The sequence below is a fragment of the Oncorhynchus mykiss genome, chromosome 19 (genome assembly GCF_057628025.1).
Source record: "Oncorhynchus mykiss isolate SJ-2025 chromosome 19, ASM5762802v1, whole genome shotgun sequence".
In the NCBI taxonomy this organism is placed as follows: Eukaryota; Metazoa; Chordata; class Actinopteri; order Salmoniformes; family Salmonidae; genus Oncorhynchus; species Oncorhynchus mykiss.
In genome coordinates this window covers 34,361,817-34,381,700 of record NC_143040.1, presented here as the reverse complement: position 1 = coordinate 34,381,700, position 19,884 = coordinate 34,361,817, and the positions used below count along the sequence as shown (strand labels likewise).

General features: G+C 44.3%; 1 protein-coding gene across 23 annotated transcripts in view; it reads right to left on the bottom strand.

The window, feature by feature from the left end:
- The window catches only part of nrxn3a (neurexin 3a), a 430,411-nt gene that overhangs the window by 386,399 nt on the left and 24,128 nt on the right, over nucleotides 1-19,884 (bottom strand). For all 23 annotated transcript variants that reach the window (XR_016488898.1, XR_016488894.1, XR_016488895.1 and 20 more), the window contains exons 3-4: nucleotides 19,822-19,842; nucleotides 19,376-19,405 (exon numbers count right to left, since the gene is read on the bottom strand). Coding sequence is in view for 15 of the 23 variants with exons in the window: in XM_090210796.1 (XP_090066922.1) it covers nucleotides 19,376-19,405; nucleotides 19,822-19,842 (51 nt within the window). In the remaining 8 variants the exon portion in view is untranslated. The remainder of the gene's footprint in view (nucleotides 1-19,375; nucleotides 19,406-19,821; nucleotides 19,843-19,884) is intronic.

The following is a 19,884-nucleotide window of genomic DNA, read 5'->3' as shown; positions in this document are numbered from 1 at the left end:
TTTGAAATACCCAACAAGGCGATGAGCAGGAGTGTCCTCAACTTCAGTCTCATTGTATTAGATTAATGAAAACTAGGCTCTATACTGCTGTGAGAAAGTATTTGCCCCCTTTCTAATTTTCTCTACTTTTGCATATTTTTTTATACTGAATGTTATCAGTCCTTCAACCAAAACATAATATTCGATAAAATCTACATTTTAGGGGACATTTTAGCTAAGCCTACCCCTTTTCCTAAGCACTTGACAAGTCCAATCAGATGGTTTTGTCTGGGGATACAACAAAAATGTGTGCTGATGGGGATACCCGAGGACCAGAGTTGGGAAACACTGACGTGTGATAGCAGAGAGAAAGAGGTCAAGAGAGTGGGTTTACTCTGCCCAAAATCTGTCCACGAGTGTGGAAAGCTGTCATCAAGGCAAAGGGTGGCTTCTTTGAAGAATCTCAAATATAAAATATATTTGGATTTGTTAACACTTTTTTTGTTACTACATGATTCCGTAGAAAATAATAAAAATAAAGAAAAACCCTTGAATGAGTAGGTATGTCCAAACTTTTGACTGGTACTGTACTGTACTGTACTCACGTACGTATGTATGTACGTATGAGGTGACTTCTAGGTAGAGTTACTCTATCTAGTGTCTGTGTTCTTTTGCCCATCTTAATCTTTTATTTTTATTGGCCAGTCTGAGATATGGCTTTTTCTTTGCAACTCTGCCTAGAAGGCCAGCATCCCGGAGTCACCTCTTCACTGTTGACGTCAAGCCCTTGACAAGTTGAATCAGGTATTTTTGTCTGGGGAGACAACAAAAATGTGTGCTGTTGGGGGTACTAGAGGACCGGAGGCGAAACGAGTGGGTTTACTCCCAAAATCTGTCCACGTTAAGCAGATCATTACCTATTAGGCAAGTGAGGAGTTTTTGTATGTTTTTATATCGGAGCTGTCCCTGTTGAAATTGGAGACGGCCTATGAATATGCATGGTGCTACCATAGCATCTCATTGAATACAGGCGGTGGACACCCATACCCCTCATTGAATATTCAAAAACGTATTCAAATAATAAAATAACAAAATAATAATTGAAAAAGTGGAATAGGCTGCAGCTTGACAACCTGTCGTTCCGCTCTGTGGACAACAACTCCCATTGTTAGGGCGGAGAAACACGCACATCGTCATTATATCTAGTATCTCTAGTGATAGTGACGTTGGTTTCCCCCAGAATAAATATAGGCCATAACAAAACTCAACCAACAAACTTTGCCTTGAAAATCACACTGCTTCCAGCACAGATCAATAGTGGAGAGGAAGGAGAGAAAAACACTGACACTTAAGATAACCATCTCTCTCATACCATCCCTCAGGGTGTATAGCATAAAGCAGTTTAATCGTTCCTAGATCTGGATTGTGTTTTCTTCTATTTTTTTCTGTCAGGGGAGCATTCTGTCAATCATTGAAATGTGCACTCTGCCTCCAGGCAATAGGTCTCTAGGGAGTTTGGCCATTGAACTGAGGGTCCCACTTAAATTAATTGACGGCTGTGTGTGTGTGTGCGTGTGTGTGCGTGCGTGTGTGTGTGTGTGTGTGTGTGTGTGTGTGTGTGTGTGTGTGTGTGTGTGTGTGTGTGTGTGTGTGTGTGTGTGTGTGTGTGTGTGAGTGAGTGAGTGAGTGAGTGAGTGAGTGAGTGAGTGAGTGAGTGAGTGAGTGAGTGAGTGAGTGAGTGAGTGAGTGAGTGAGTGAGTGAGTGAGTGAGTGAGTGAGAGAGAGAGAGAGAGAGAGAGAGAACAGGTTTTTCTATGGCTGCATTTAACCCAGGTAACTGTATTGTAAAATCGCCATCATCATCATTGTCATCTAGATCGCTATCCTCATCGTCATCATAATCACCATCAGAAAAGAAATCACCACCATCATCATCAGAATAATCTCAATCATCGTCGTCATCCTCATACTGAGGGACACAAAATGGGTGGATACCTTGTCCATTAGATCACGTTTCCCCTACGTCAGTGAGGGAACATAGGCTCAGCAAAACATGTATGTTGTAGTCAGTGGTAGAGGGAAGACAAATAGCCTGTTAATATTAGCCTTATACTAATCAACGAATAATGTCAAGGTCAGTTCTTTCTTTAGTCAACAGATCAGACTGAAAGGTGTTCCAAACAGACTTTGTGATTATTGAAATGACCCCGAGGTAAAGGTGCTGTGCATTCATCAATAAACAATGAAAGGAGAGTACGTGCGTACATCCCTATTGAATCAATCAATGATAAGGCAATAGTACATTTTGGTGCAGAAATCACAAATACAGAAATGCCTTTGACCAACAAACTTCTATGATTACAGTAATAAGATGGGATTGGTAGTGCATCTGCGATTCATTTGCCAGTACTTTTTCCTTCAACACAGTTATTATAATATATTATATTATTGTTATTGTTATTATTGATATTGATCCGCTGTTTAAATGTCCAGTTTGTGGCTAACCAGAGCCCCAACATGTTATAGTGACTAACTGGCTCATAATCTATCTTAACAGCCTCGCTCAGAAAGAGCTTACAAAGCGGAGTCAACACAGTCGCATTGACCAAACCTGTCTCTCTCCACAGAAACAGAACAATACCCTGACCTAAAGACATGGGTTGTATTCATCAGTGCACGCCGTAAGAAAATGTTTTGCAACAGAAAATGAAAAGAAGCATTTCTTACTGGATGATTCCAGGTAGTCCCTCCCTATTTCAGTTTGTTTTCTTCCGGTTGGTGCCTATTGAATACAAGAGAGAGATGGCACCTATATCGAGGTGTCATATTAGGTGTATTACTGTAAACAGCTTGCCCGTGTGTCAGAGTCAAAGATCTAATGTAGGCCTCTAGGGTAAATGAAGACCATACTAGAAGTTCAAAGTGACATGTAGCTACGTATCTACTTTACAGTGTCATGGATATAGGGTGGGCCCTCTTTCTGTGTTATAATCATTGCAGTAAAATGGTCACTGTAACACGCAGAACCAGAGGATGAATAGGCAGACTAGGGAGGGAGGGAGGGAGGGATAGGGTGCTTTTAATTGTAATGGTGCAAAAAGAACTTCAGACTATCCTTTATTTGTCTAGAATATTTTTTATATTAAGTGGCTTGAACTTGACAAACAAAGAGATCCTGCGGTAACTCCGTGTCCATGATCCTCAAAGGTGCTTAAGATAGGAGGAAGATGGGATAGAGAATACACACACCTACCAGAGGTCGGGTCTCAATCAGATGCCTGAACCATTCCCCTCTCTGGATACCACAGCCTGCTGATGAGGACAAGACGGACAGAGCTACACATAAACACAGATCTGATAAACAACATCCCTCTCTGTCTGTCCCTCCCTCCCCTCTCTCTCTCTCTCTCTCATCTCTCCATTTCTCATCTCCTCTATCTCTCTGTTTCCCATCTCCTCCCTCAATCTCTCTCCTCCATCTCCTTTTCCATCTCATCACCTTCCTCTCTCTCTCTCCTCCATTGCTCTCTCTCTCTCTCTCTCCTCCATTGCTCTCTCTCTCTCGGACACTTACTTGTCGCTCTTCAACATCTCTCTCTGTATCTCCCTCTTTCTCTCTCTCTCCTCCATACCGCCCTCCTCCATCACTCTTTTCCCTCCCGCTCTCTCTCCCTCCTTTACATCTCACCCCCCCCCACCCCCCGCCTCTCTCTGTGGACTCAAAGCAGGGAAGAAATAGCCACAGAACACAAAAGATAGAGAGAAATCAGAAAATCCTCTGTTTGGTACAAATCTGCGCTCCATGGCTCCAGCCCTGATAGCAGCATCCTATATCTGATATGGAAGGTCTGGCTGATACATTCATATGTAGCCTATATACCCCCTGCTTGTTCACATGGATTACTTCATTTATTTGATCTATAAATCATCTCGCTTCCCAAACAACCTAGCCTGAACAGATCCAGATGGCGTACAGATTAGAGTATCTGTGTATCTGAAGCGCTATGCTCAGACCAATAGTGAATCAACAGAGTGATTCCAGAATGGGGCACGGGGTCTTATGCCCAACGCATACATACAGACATATTGTCTATTACACTGATTCAGTATTGCATCAGGATGACAGAGAAAGATGAACAGAGGTGGCATAGAGAGAGATAAAACTATGTGAAGAGCAATTGTAACCCAATGTCATGCCTCTAGCACACAGAGAACCTAGGGCTTCAATTTCACCAGACAAAAATCTAAATGAGCAGAGGGAAGAACAGAAGCGTGTGTGTGTGTGTGTGTGTGTAGACAGGAAACCGTGATCAAAGCACTAACCTCTCGCCACGGCAGCCGAGACTTGGGCCATCCATCAGTTGTAACGTTCTCTCTCTCTCACACACACACACACATACACACGACGTCAGGCATGCGGTGGGTCCCGTGGGATGGGATGAGAGGGACGGTTCTGTGGGTTGTGTGAGAGCACCACTCCATCTCTATCACAGGCTGCCGCTAGGAGTAACGTAGACCACATACAGTCACCACCCCCTGAGAGAGGATCTGGGGGTCTGGGCTCTTATCATGGTGGAGCCATAGAAAAAGAACAGGCATAAATGGGTGGAAAAATGAAATGGGTGGGACAGATGTATCATGTCTCAGGGTCCAGGCTAATTTGGCGGCACAACAAAATTATACAGTGTCCATAAGACACCAACAACAGCAGCAAGACAGAAATATGATGACACAGGGAAAAATCGTTTCTAAATTAGTCTGTTCCAGACAGGGGAGAACGACTGCGGATTTCACGATGAGGCCGACCGCGGTACTGCAGGAAATGTTTCCAGATGGGTGTCCTTAAAACCGAATACTTCAGAATCACACACAGACAAAGTTATACGGATCATTTAGTTGCTAATGGCAGGCTGCAGTACCCCGGTCGGCCTTCAAGTTGACTTACTCCATGAGAGGGGGCAGCACTGAGCTAGCCTGCAACATTATTTCCTAGAGTAGTTCAAACTGCGCATTCAATAATTCCAAAACTCCTCCATGTAGAAACTTCCTGATCATTAAATATGCCACTGAGTATTCTCATAAGAAACAATGGGACGATGTCATCGATAGCTTCGCCCATATTTTTAATCCACCAGCTCGCCTTGCCATCATACAGGTAACAAGAAAGCCAACACCATGAAACAGAAAATATTCAGTCATCAGAATATCATTCCTCTCTTCCTTCTTTCCTACAGAGCGAAGCCACGTCCGAATTCACTGGTACAAGCGAAAGGCTGCGCTCTAATCCAAGATGCCTGCACACATGAAAGAACATGACTGCCTTCTTTGAAGTCTCTTGATTCCAAAAACGGAGCGATTGGGGGGAAACCCGCCCGGCGACACAATGTATACTAACAGGGAAAGGAAGGGAGTGACTTGATTGGTGTGCCAGTCAGCCAGCCAACGCGCCATTGGGAGAAAAATCAGGCCAGCCAAGACTCTCGCAAACGCATTGATTTGTCCCTATTACCGACGGCATTAATTGAGCTTTAGAAAGCAATCGGGTCGCAGGAATCCGGCTGGCTGGGTCTCAATCCGTGGGGAATGTATGATTGAGGAAAAAGGAAGTGGGCCAGTTTTCTTCTGGACTTCTTAGGAGAGAAACTGATCCGCGGTGGATTGATTCTCAGCCTAGACTTAATTTATTAGTGCATATGCACTCACAACCAGCCACATACAGATCAATGGATGAGCGTTTTAATTTAGCAGCTGAGCGAGTGGACTTTAGACTGGCTAGGCACCTGAGATCTGTTTGTGCTGCACGGCCAACCACTATCGTCATGGCAAGAAAGCACAAACAGATCTGGGATCAAGGTACCTTTTTGAGACATATACCAACATTGGCAAGTCAGGACACTATTCATGTGGACAATGATAGACTGGTGAAGCACAGATACCTTTTCAAAGTCGTATTGTGTTCTCTTACCGCCGGAACATTTTGGCAACAGATGCCTCCATCATTGTTCACTTGTGTGGTCTCTCTTAGGTCATCAGTGCCAAATCAACTGCCATTTTTAAATTGCTATGGAGCCCTATAGGAACGTCAGTACTCACTATGCAGTATGAGGCCACTGGAGGGCCTGGTCTGTCTGGGTGGAACAGATACAACAGATGTGCACATTACATCAATTATGGTGTGGCCTGCCCTCTACCACTGTCTGACTGACGTTGCCAAGTTGGGAGAATATTGGCCAAAATGAAAATACAACTAAAATGGTTGACTCATGTTCTGGGGACGTAAGAAAGGAAGTCAATTGGTAGAACGACAAAAAAACACAAACGCTCTCAGACATGACATTACATAAATTATGGCGTGATCTGCCCTCTGCTACTGTCTGACTGACACAAATACGCGCAGACACACATTCCCACATAAACGCTGTGAGAAAAGCTTCTGGTGGACTGGACTAAAATAAACATGTTCGCAATGAAATGCTTTTCAATCTCCTTTACTTGGACCCACATCTGATCAGGCTGTAATGACGGTTGGCGAAAGGTCACCAACTCTACCTTTTCACCGGTGTGTCAGCGTCATGTTACCGGGTCGGGTTGCTAGGGCCACCAGAAAGGCTCACCTCTACCCTTTCCTGGCAGGAAACTGACACCTTGAACCCAATACCCTTCAGTACCTCAGGGTAGGGTAAGGATGTACCCTTCATTTAACCTCTGGCCTTTACCTCTCATCCCTAAACTATCTTCCTCCACACTCTCCTCTCCTTTCTTTTTTCCCCCCTCTCTCCCTCTCTCTTCTCTCTCTCAATAACAGGTAGGGTTCAGCTGTGTATATCACCGTGCCCTCTTACTGCTCTGAATATGTCAGGATTAGACTGTCATAGCAGGGGTTCGTTGTCTTAGTGAGCTCACACATGCCGACACACACGCTAACACACACACAGCACATTGACACACTCACTCTCACACACACGCACACACTCTCGCTTTCTCTCTCTAGCTCTCTCCCTATTTCACAAATATACACTCACACACTCTCTCTCTCTCTGAACAGTAGTGAGTGTATTCTTGCCGTGTATCTTCTTCTACCAGCACAGTGCGGAGCGGATCTCATGCATTTTTAACAACACACACATTATTACATTTCTGTCCTACATGCACTCTGCAGACAGGAGAGCCATACTGGAGCAACAGGAGAGAGACAGGAGACAGGGAGACAGGAGGAGAGGAGGGGAGGGGCGAGGAGAGGAGAGGAGAGGTAGATGATATAGGGTATTCTACAGACTCGTATTTCTACAGCATATAAACATGTGTAATTGAATTTGAGGTCAGAATAAACAACATCCAACCCAAGTTCAGCACTGTGCTTCACACACACACACACACACACACACACACACACACACACACACACAACTGGAGGCTGCTGAGGGGTGGACGTAATATTGGCTGGAATGGAGTCAATGGAGTGGCATCAACCATCTTTAATGTGTTTGATACCATTCCATTGACTCCATTCCAGCTATTATTGTGAGCCGTCCTCCCCTCAGCAGCCTCCACTGACACGCTAGAGAACGACCAACAATCAGTGTCTTTATAGCACGAGCGCACCTTGCTTTTTGTTGTGCTGCAAGCTACAGCCTGCGCTACTCACTCATTGTTAGCTAACATGTCCTGAGGAACCTCTGAGTTGCATCGCTTGGTAGCTCACAACTCGTGCTGTATATCATTTAACACACTTGAAAATGCAACATGGCTATTTTGAAACTATTAATTGCTTCACTGTTCAGCAAAACAATGTCCAAGGTTACACTTTATTAAGTAAAAAGATGCCGGTTGCTTGCTAGCTAGTTAGCTACCAGTAGTTAGCTTAGAGCTGAAGCTAACTTTGCTAGCTAGCAAGCTTACAGCTGAAGCTAACATCAGTTCACTACCCTATTCATTTATTTGTAATAATATGCAAACCATAATGCGATAATGGGCTGGCTGTTATCTTATTGAAGATACAATGCACGTTTTTATGAAAGAAAAGAATAGGCTCCAAATGTTGCTGATCAGTAGGCTAATATACGTCCCAAATGTAAGGGAAACAGATTGTTTGTCATCTGTAGCCCCATAGACTCCATTGAAATCAGTTGAAACAACCTCAATAACTCAATGCATGGACACTCCTATTGAATATGCATTCAACTGTATTGTGAGGAGGCCTATGCCATCTTGATTTACAGAGTTTATCAAGAGTTACCACCATTCGGATAAAATCATTACCATTATGTTGTTTTGTAGTTAAGATTGGTAAAAACAACTACAAAACGCTGTATAAAATGCGGCATAAAATATCAGCCATCGGCCTTCTTGAACACCAGACAATCGGTATTGGCCCTAAAAAACCCATATCGATAATTCTCTAAAACACACACATACAGCAGCATGCCAATGATCCTGCCATCGCAATCTGGGATCCGAGTTATCATGATGGCAGCCATGTGCCGCTTGAGAGGAGTATCGACTATGCATAACAGCAAGCATTCACTCGCTCTCACACACTGAGACACACACACTGAGACACACACACACACTGAGACACACACACACTGACACACACACCCACCCACCCACACACCCACCCGCCCACCCACCCACCCACGCACCCACCCACCCACGCACCCACCCACCCACGCACGCACAAACATATCAATACTTTTCAATGGAGCATGATCAGGCTTGGCAATGCCATTTCATGCAAATCTGACTATCTGGCATCTTTGAAGTCTTCCCATTGCCCTTCATAATATTTGATTGTGCACCTCTTAGCATGGAAACTATATTACCCATCATGCACTAACATCAGAGAGATGTTCAAAGGGAATCAATACTTATTAGATGCTGATCTATGGTCAGTTTTCCTCCTAATGAATAAAGGACTAGCAGAGATTAAACTGATCCTAGATCTGTGCCTAGGACAGTGATCAAAAAGATGCTCGGGGGGAACCAATGCTCATTAGAGAGGCTAACTAGGCTCCAGCCATGCATGGCAGAGGTAGACAATGGCTATAGAGATGGAGCTAGCACTGCTGTCACACACACAAACACATATACACTGCTGTCTGATCGCTGACCAGTGTAATGAGGATCCATCAGAGTATTCCCTACTGCCACCTGGCCCTAGCACTGCTCCAGCACGACTAGCACAACACACACGCGCCATCACAACAGCCCTCACGCACACACACATTTAGGTATAACATGCACACACTTTTAGGTATAAATTCAAGGTGGAAATATCTGCACATCTGCACACACACGCACACACACACACACACACACACACGTGTGCTGTTTACGTGTGTGGATTAGAAGCCATACAGCCCAGAGGGGTTGAGCTGTAGAGAACTTTAAAAAGGCCATCAGAGATGTAAGTGATCTAAGTAAACATCCTCGGGCCAAACTACTCATAATATACTCCTGTCTCATTAGCATACAAACGTTACCACACCATCTCCTCATACTGCTAAACAGACCAACACATGCACCTGCGCACTCACACGCACGCCCACACGCACAAAAACATACCAGAAACACACACAAGCTACCTAAAACGAAGCAACAGCTCCCAAGCCCCTACGGAATACAATTCCATTGTTTCTGAATAATGTGCCACTTCCATTTTGTATGGAGTCTGTCAAAAACACACCACCATCAACATGACAACAGCAAAACAGCACTTGATGACAGGTGAATTGAATGAAGTGTGTGACCTAAGCAGTGGGTGGACTTCCTGATTCAATCAGTCTCGTTGTGTTACTTTTTTTCTTTGTGGATGTTCTCGGAGATTCGGCCAACATCAGATCAACTTTAAAGCGGCAATCTGCAGTTCCAACAATACAAGAAACGGTCACATACATGTCTTCAGAAAGTGTTCACACCCCTTGACTTTTTGCACATTTGGTTGTGTTAAAAGATGGGATTAAAATTGATTTAATTATCTTCACAAAATATTCTGTAATGTCAAAGTGGAAGAAAAATTCAAACATTTGCACACACAAAAAAGGAAAAATAAAACACTAACATATCTTGATTACATTAGTATTCACACTCCTGAGTCAATACATGTTAAAATCACTTTTGGCAGTGATTACAGCTGTGAGTCTTTCTGAATATGTCTGTAAGAGCTTTGCATACCCGGATTGTACACTATTTGCACATTATTCATTTAAAAATTATGTGAGGTTGGTTGTTGGTGTTATCTAGACAGCCATTTTCAAGTGTTGCCATAGATTTTCAAGCAGATTTAAGTCAAAACTGTAACTAGGCCACTCAGGAGCATTCAATGTCGTCTTGGTAAGCACCTCCAGTGTATATTTGGCCTTGTGTTTTAGGTCACTGTCCTGCTGAAAGGTGGATTTGACAGAACCTCTAGAAATTTGCCTGTGCTCAGCTCTATTCCGTTTCTTTTAATATAAAAAAAAACTCCCTAGTCCTTGCCGATACCAATAACATGACGCAACTGCCACCATGCTTGAAAACATGACGATGTGTTGTGTTGGATTTGCCATCAAACATAACAGTTAGTTATCAGGACATAACGTTTCTTTCTTTGCCACATAATGTATGTAACGCAACAAAATGTGGAGTGTGTCCAGGAATGTGAATACTTTCTGAAGGCACTGTAGCTATAGATACGTGGACTGACCATCCATGATATAAAAATGATAGTTTTCAACATTTTTTTGAGGCTCTTGAGTGTTTGTTTACAATTACATTGTGTACAGTGGAGTAAAACAAGCTTATATTTTTGGTAATGCTGAGCGATCCGTGCTTTTTGAGGTAGGTTCGGTTTCGGTCCGATTTAAAAAAAAAAAATGTTTCATCAAAATTTTCAATTTCATTTCGATACTTTTTTTGTGGACATTACATGCACTGTATGCATTATGTGGTTTGAATACAGACTAAAACAATGAATACAAGTCCCATGATGGAAGTGACTGCCCATTAGGCCTACTTACTAGGCCCAGAATTGATTCACATTACTTTACTTTAATAAAATATTTCAGTTGTTGTGTATATTACGTTTGTTTTATTTGATGACGTTCATTTCATTTCAAGTCATCATCTCATCTCTATAGAGCTACTGCCTATGCTGTCTGGCAAAATTACTATTTTAGTAGTTGTTCTAAGTAAATAAGGCATAATTTAGGAGTACTGACGTCCAGCTGTCTATCAATCACTTAAATGATGTATATTCGGTTAAAAAATACCTTGCGAAGCAACTGCACTATGTAAATCGCACATTTTTCTGGTCTCTTAGCAATCGTAAACGAAACACAGACCGGACACGTAGTCGCACAATGGATTATGGTCATTGTAGTTAATTATCACGTTTTCTGCGCTAAACTACGTAGAACACTGGCCTGTTGGAAACTCCCTATTACATCGCACAGTTCGGCATGATCTGATTTATCTATAGAGAAACTGCAGCGCAATCTGCGCATTGAGCTCACTGAAGAAGAAAAAACAAACGAAATGGAATTCAAATAATTGAACCGATCTCGGTCAACTAGTTGTTTCAAAAACGAAAAATAACCGACATTTCGGTTAATCGCTCAGCACAACTTTTTGGTTCTGATGGGGTACGACAGTTGAACTAAACTCATGAGTTACATTCTACAAGAATCAATGGGTATATGTCAAATGTAAATCATTCATTTAAAAATCTAAACATGGATGTAGCAATTGCAGATCACCCCTCTAAGTTAGATTTCATTTTCTGTGCTTTAGGATATAAAGATCAGCAAAATGGTGCAGGAAAATCAACATGAGAGAATACACCCTGGGGGATTTTTTATTGATTCAGTTCATCAATGAAGAAATCAACAAATGTATAAAGTGAGGCCAAGAGATACAGGGTGGTACACACACACACACACACACACACACACACACATACCCCCACACACACACACACACGTCTGAGGCCACCACCGCCCAGGGGGTGTGTTGTCTGCCTGTCGGTCGGCTGACAGAGAGACAGCTACTGAGGGATTATGGGAGCAAATGGAATTACCTACCGTCCAAACGCCAAGATAACCATTTCATTATCAGTGTCTCACACACACCAGCAGAGCGGCATCAAACAACCTCCAGAGGGACAACACACACACACACACACACACACACACACACACACACACACAGACACACGGCACCAGACGGGGGCAAAGGAACAGCTGACAAACGCTCTGTGGAAAAGATTCAAATATTTGAAGAATCAAAGAGTTAGCAAAGGAGGAAGGTGGGAAAGGAACATGTAATCCCCAAAACTATGTTCTGAGTGACAAGTTAAAGCTTCCTCTCCCTGAATCAAGGAAAGAATCCCATGTAAAGTCCCTGAGAAATAAGTCCAGCTTAATATTAAAGGAGTCAATATGAGATGATTGACCTTTTCCCTTCCCCTGGGTCCAGTCTGTATGTCCAGCTCAAACATAGAGCACTCTTTGACAAATATTCCACTGGCCTATGACACTGTAATACTCACACACCTGTTTTACTAAGACCTGAGAACCCCCCTAACACACACACGCATACACACATACGCACACACACAAACATGCTGACACACACATACTAACCCTTTCACATCACTAACTCTTCTGTTTTTTTTCTCCCTTTTAGTGTGTGTGTGTGTGTGTGTGTGTGTGTGTGTGTGTGTGTGTGTGTGTGTGTGAGAGAGTGAGAGAGAGAGTGCCATTCTCAGTCCCAGCGCTGATCAGCATTTGATTATCAATGTCTCCTCAAGGTTAGCAAGAGTAGACACCTCCTTAATGCAATCAAACCTGATTAGATAATTAGCATACTATTTGCATAATTTTTCTGCAATTCATTATCCAGCTAGTGAGTTCATCTATGTCCCCTGAGATGATCCATCTCTCTCCTCCCCTCACCCCACAAACTACACACACACAAGACAAATTGGAGCCATGGAAAGAGAGGAGCGTAAATGGCTGTCCCTGCAATTCTCTGTGTCCCCTCTAAACCCGCTTATGTTTTCGTGGCTGTTTGTCGGCATATGCCCGCTGCCAACATGAGGCATGGCAACCGAGCTAAGCCTCAGTGTGTGTGTGTGTGTGTGTGTGTGTGTGTGTGTGTGTGTGTGTGTGTGTGTGTGTGTGTGTGTGAGAGAAGTTCAGGGGTGTACCATTTGAAATCCAAACTGTTCTGGGGTCTCTCTACTACCCTCACTCTGTGTGTGTCTCTGTCTCTCACTCTCTCTCCAGCTGGTGTCTGCAATCTCTCACCCTCTCATGGCTGCATTACAGCATCAGTCAGTCAACCATAGAAAAGACAACTGTCTACCATTACTCAATGACACCACTGATATCCTTGAGTTACCACCATTTTCACAGTGCAGAAATATTGCCTTTACATCACCTTAATAACAGTTACAAAAGATGTCAATGATAGAGAATGAAACCGTAAATTATACATTGATCTGGTTAAGTAAGCGATAGCAAATGAGAACCTTTGCTACATCATGAATTAAAAGGCTAATTAAGGGGTGTCTAAGGCAAGGCACCATCATTTGGAAACCAATGAGCTATAATATCACCAGCCAGGTCACCCATGATACAAGTCACTATTCAACCTCCATCCATGTCTGAGGACATCGGGAGATGACGTGGAAACCGGCCACTAGGGGAAACAGAGAGCGCTGGTTGCGAGTTTGAATCCAGTGATAGAAAGTTTCATCCCAAACCTTAACCCTTACCTTAACCATTCAGAGTTAATGCCTAACCTTTAAAAATAGGAGTTAACTTTGAAATCTGACTTTTGAAACAACTTCTAAATTTGACGTTTGAGAAACAGAATTTTGACATGAGACCGTGAGAGCTGGTAGAATATCACATGCACTCACTGGACCCCTTTTATAATAAAAAAAAAACTAAAAAACATTAACATGGGCCACAACCTCTGCTGTTTGAGGCTTTACGGGATAAATATGATATTTTTGCTTTGTTTATAAGTTTATAAGCTTCATATGATATCAGAAAGAGATGGAGAGGTCTGGGCCAAAACAACAAAACTTCTGCTTTGGCCAAATACAGACCATAAGTGCTAGCACAGTCTTTATCATACTATAAACTAAGGTATTGCTTTTATCTATTATTCATTGCAACATTGAGCGCCATTCCTTTTTGCATTGTTGGCCTAAGTGGCAATCGAACCCACGACCCTGTCAATGCTAATGCCATGCTCTTAATAACTGAGGCACACAGGAAAAGTCCCACAGTGTGTAACGGTACTTATGACATACAGTAGCCGTAGCATGCCATCGAGAGAAGGGTAGAAGTGTAACCTCTACGTGAAACCAGCTGAATGTAAGCACTACCTGCCCTCAGCAGTGTTAGAACAGCTAGCCCACAGTGACTTCTAGAGAATTACCACCATGAATCCCACCACATCAGAGCCTGCTAGTGTTGGGAAACACTGTCAGGAGAGGGGAGAGGGAGAGAGAGCTGGAAAGTAGGAGAGAGGAGGGAAAGAGACCGAAAGGAGAATAAAGAAACAATGAGATAGAGAGAGCAAGGCAATATGCGTGACTCCACACGACGGCTACACACTCTTCTATTACACCCCCCCCCCCCCCCCCCCCCCCCTCTCCATCTTCCTCTGTGAGTCCCTCTGTCTTCTTGTCTACGCAGCTGCGACTGGATGCAAATAAAGCCGTAATGGAGGTCCTGTCTGCTTAACAGGAGCCGACAGGGGGGCTGATGGGAAATAATGTCTGCCGTCTCCCGGAGGGATTAAACATAGGAAGCAGGAAGTGAGACAGACAGGAGGATCAGGGAAGGAGAGAGGGAACAAGTTCAGCACTAGAGGAGGATATTGATACAACACAGGGGTTTACAGTATAGCTCTCTGGGTTACATTTTGGGCTAGGAATGGGGAAAGAAGAGGATTGCTCTATATTTCAATTTAGGTAAGGTAGGAACACACACACACACAATATCCCTGTAGTTCGGCCAATCCTTGTCCTACACCTAGAGGGCCTCTGTGTGTGCAGGCTTTGGTTCTGACCCAGCCCTAACACACCTGGCCTACTACCAAACTGACTTTACAGTCTGGTTTTCCTTACTAAAGACTGTGACTTTGCCTTTTAACTGATACTGTGACAGCTGGGCATTTCTCTGCTTTCATGCTAATTGTATCCCTTCTTAATGTCCAGGGAGCTCTGGGTTATTACAGTAAAGTCGGTCAGAGCGGAGGAGGCAGCCAATGCTTCACGTTTCTCTACATCATCAGTCTCTCACTGTAAAGCAGTCATTGTGATAAGCAGAGTCAGCATTAGCGGTGGTTTGAAAACTACAAAACCTTTTTTCAGGCTACACACATCTTACTGGTGTGTGCTCATATCATTTTTCCAAAAGGCCCATTGGTCAGAGTCAGCCAGCATGTGCCCCAATGGGCTTCTCTTTGTGTGTGTGTGTGTCTGTCAACAAAGTACAAACCAGTGACAAACTTAAAAGCGACCACATCTATCAAAGTCTCGCTCTCTCTGTCCACATTCATCTTTCCCCCACTCCATCTCACACTCTCTCCCCCTCACCTACAGTGTTTCTCTCTCTCTCTCTCCTCATTCATCTTTCCCCCACTCCATCTCACACTCTCTCCCCCTCACCTACAGTGTTTCTCTCTCTCTCTCTCTCCTCATTCATCTTTCCCCCACTCCATCTCACACTCTCTCCCCCTCACCTACAGTATTTCTCTCTCTCTCCTCATTCATCTTTCCCCCACTCCATCTCACGCTCTCTCCCCCTCACCTACAGTGTTTCTCTCTCTCTCCTCATTCATCTTTCCCCCACTCCATCTCACACTCTCTCCCCCTCACCTACAGTGTTTCTCTCTCTCTCTCCTCATTCATCTTTCCCCCACTCCATCTCACACTCTCTCCCCCTCACCTACAGTATTTCTCTCTCTCTCCTCAATCATCTTTCCCCCACTCTATCTCACACTCTCCCCCTCACCTACAGTATTCCTCTCTCTCTCCTCATTCATCTTTCCCCCACTCCATCTCACGCTCTCTCCCCCTCACCTACAGTGTTTCTCTCTCTCTCTCTCCTCATTCATCTTTCCCCCACTCCATCTCACGCTCTCTCCCCCTCACCTACAGTGTTTCTCTCTCTCTCTCTCCTCATTCATCTTTCCCCCACTCCATCTCACACTCTCTCCCCCTCACCTACAGTGTTTCTCTCTCTCTCTCCTCATTCATCTTTCCCCCACTCCATCTCACACTCTCTCCCCCTCACCTACAGTGTTTCTCTCTCTCTCTCTCCTCATTCATCTTTCCCCCACTCCATTTCACACTCTCTCCCCCTCACCTACAGTGTTTCTCTCTCTCTCCTCATTCATCTTTCCCCCACTCTATCTCACACTCTCTCCCCCTCACCTACAGTATTCCTCTCTCTCTCTCCTCATTCATCTTTCCCCCACTCCATCTCACACTCTCTCCCCCTCACCTACAGTGTTTCTCTCTCTCTCCTCATTTATCTTTCCCCCACTCTCTCACACTCTCTCCCCCTCACCTACAGTGTTTCTCTCTCTCTCCTCATTCATCTTTCCCCACTCCATCTCACGCTCTCTCCCCCTCACCTACAGTGTTTCTCTCTCTCTCTCCTCATTCATCTTTCCCCCACTCCATCTCACACTCTCTCCCCCTCACCTACAGTGTTTCTCTCTCTCTCCTCATTCATCTTTCCCCCACTCTCTCACACTCTCTCCCCCTCACCTACAGTATTCCTCTCTCTCTCTCCTCATTCATCTTTCCCCCACTCCATCTCACACTCTCTCCCCCTCACCTACAGTGTTTCTCTCTCTCTCTCCTCATTCATCTTTCCCCCACTCCATCTCACACTCTCTCCCCCTCACCTACAGTGTTTCTCTCTCTCTCCTCATTCATCTTTCCCCCACTCTATCTCACACTCTCTCCCCCTCACCTACAGTATTCCTCCCTCTCTCTCCTCATTCATCTTTCCCCCACTCCATCTCACACTCTCTCCCCCTCACCTACAGTGTTTCTCTCTCTCTCTCCTCATTCATCTTTCCCCCACTCCATCTCACACTCTCTCCCCCTCACCTACAGTGTTTCTCTCTCTCTCTCCTCATTCATCTTTCCCCCACTCCATCTCACACTCTCTCCCCCTCACCTACAGTGTTTCTCTCTCTCTCCTCATTCATCTTTCCCCCACTCTATCTCACACTCTCTCCCCCTCACCTACAGTATTCCTCTCTCTCTCTCCTCATTCATCTTTCCCCCACTCCATCTCACACTCTCTCCCCCTCACCTACAGTGTTTCTCTCTCTCTCCTCATTCATCTTTCCCCCACTCTATCTCACACTCTCTCCCCCTCACCTACAGTATTCCTCTCTCTCTCTCCTCATTCATCTTTCCCCCACTCTATCTCACACTCTCTCCCCCTCACCTACAGTGTTTCTCTCTCTCTCCTCATTCATCTTTCCCCACTCCATCTCACGCTCTCTCCCCCTCACCTACAGTGTTTCTCTCTCTCTCTCCTCATTCATCTTTCCCCCACTCCATCTCACACTCTCTCCCCCTCACCTACAGTGTTTCTCTCTCTCTCCTCATTCATCTTTCCCCCACTCTCTCACACTCTCTCCCCCTCACCTACAGTATTCCTCTCTCTCTCTCTCTCCTCATTCATCTTTCCCCCACTCCATCTCACACTCTCTCCCCCTCACCTACAGTGTTTCTCTCTCTCTCTCCTCATTCATCTTTCCCCCACTCCATCTCACACTCTCTCCCCCTCACCTACAGTGTTTCTCTCTCTCTCCTCATTCATCTTTCCCCCACTCTATCTCACACTCTCTCCCCCTCACCTACAGTATTCCTCTCTCTCTCTCCTCATTCATCTTTCCCCCACTCCATCTCACACTCTCTCCCCCTCACCTACAGTATTCCTCCCTCTCTCTCCTCATTCAACTTTCCCCCACTCCATCTCACGCTCTCTCCCCCTCACCTACAGTGTTTCTCTCTCTCTCTCTCCTCATTCATCTTTCCCCCACTCCATCTCACACTCTCTCCCCCTCACCTACAGTGTTTCTCCCTCCGCTCCCTTTCCTCTCTATCTCACAAAAGGAGTGCATTTGAAAGATATTGCAGCGTCACGTCATATCTTGTAATTGCATCATTCACCCAAGGACATGTCATCACGGAGACAGTTCAAATGTCAGTCCGACATTACATTGTACTTTAGATATGAAAAGCAGATTATCATGTCCTAATCCATGGACTCCACCGCAGACAATGGAGGGAGAGAGTGGAAAACATCACTCCTGAACATCCTTGCAAATCTCTCCCAGCCTATAGTCATCAAACTGAGAGACTTTCTCCTCCAATCTCATTCCGTCGATAATCCAGTACTCTAAACATCTATAGCAGATCATTCCTGAATTCCATTTCCTCTTAGTACACTTACGATATATTCCTAACGACAGCGCCACACACTCCCTCCCTCACTCAGACTCAGTGAGCACTCTGTTTTCCTGCTTCAATTAAGGATAATTTAATTAATTTGCCTAATCCAAGCACCCTTGGTGAGCTGCCATTAGGCAGGAAACGCTAAACAGAGAGAGGTAAACACAATACAGCAACACACAGAGACACACGTCACACCAGGGGAGTGTCTTATGTTGCACTCCAGCCCGCTGTTATCACACACATCAAGGAATTAGACAATAGCGTAAATACCCTTGTCTTTGCACACAGAGGAACACATTTGAAAGAGCACACGGTATTTGACATGACTCACTCAATCGAGCCCAGGGTTTCTTAAAGCGAGGGTAAGAGAAAGACTGATCTGTACCTTTGCTTTTAGCTAGGGAGAGGCGAGGAGGAGAGAGGGCGTAGAAGACAGAAGGTGGTGTGTCCACAGCGGAAGAGGAGGAGAGAAAAACCAACAGTGAATAAGTTTGACACGGGAGAGTGCTTGATGAGTGGAGAACACAAATTAATATGTGTATATTAATATCTGCGTGTCATTCATATCAATACACAGTAGCACATTGGCACTGTAGTATTGTCAGACTACACGACGCTTCAAACTCAGTCCTTCACACACCAAACACACACACACACATCAGGCAATACCGTAAGCCTATGTTAGTCAGTGCATGCAAAAACACACATTTCTTAGATTGCAAAAATACTTAATCTACTGTTTTTTTATGTACTACTGTAACACTGTTATTAACACCGCATATTGAGGAAAAAGTGCATTTGTCATCGGAAGAGAAAATCTTCAAAACATCACAACAAACATGCACACAGCACACAACCACACAGCACACAACCACACGGAAATGATGGCGATTAGAAAGAAGAGAGGCATACCTTGCTCCGCCATCATCATATGTGAAAATCCTTGAGGGAAGGAACGAATGACAGAAGGAAGGGGGAAAAAGGAGATAGAGAGAGAGAAAGAGAGAGCACTTCAGAACCTATATTCCAATACTTTGTCGGTACAGTATTGCGATGTCCCATATTTTCCCGTGAAGGAAAGCATGGCATCAGACTCACAGACAAACAAGCTTCCCACAGCTAAGGGAAAGCTTCCGTAGTAGGACTAGAGTAGTTGAACTAAAGAAGTAGCAGGGGTGACATCTTTGTAGGAACATTTTGGTTATGAAGACATGACTGACCCAAAAAAACGTAAATACAGTTTCCATCCCAAAAATGTTTTGTGTGTTTTTATTTCTATCATGGATAACAAGTGTCCAATGAGCCTAAATTATTTTGCGTTATTTCTAAGATGAGATGGTTTTCCTCAGAACACTTACCTGGAATATTATTGTTGACCTCTGGATTCACCGTGGCAGAAAATTAGAAGCAAAATGACAAAA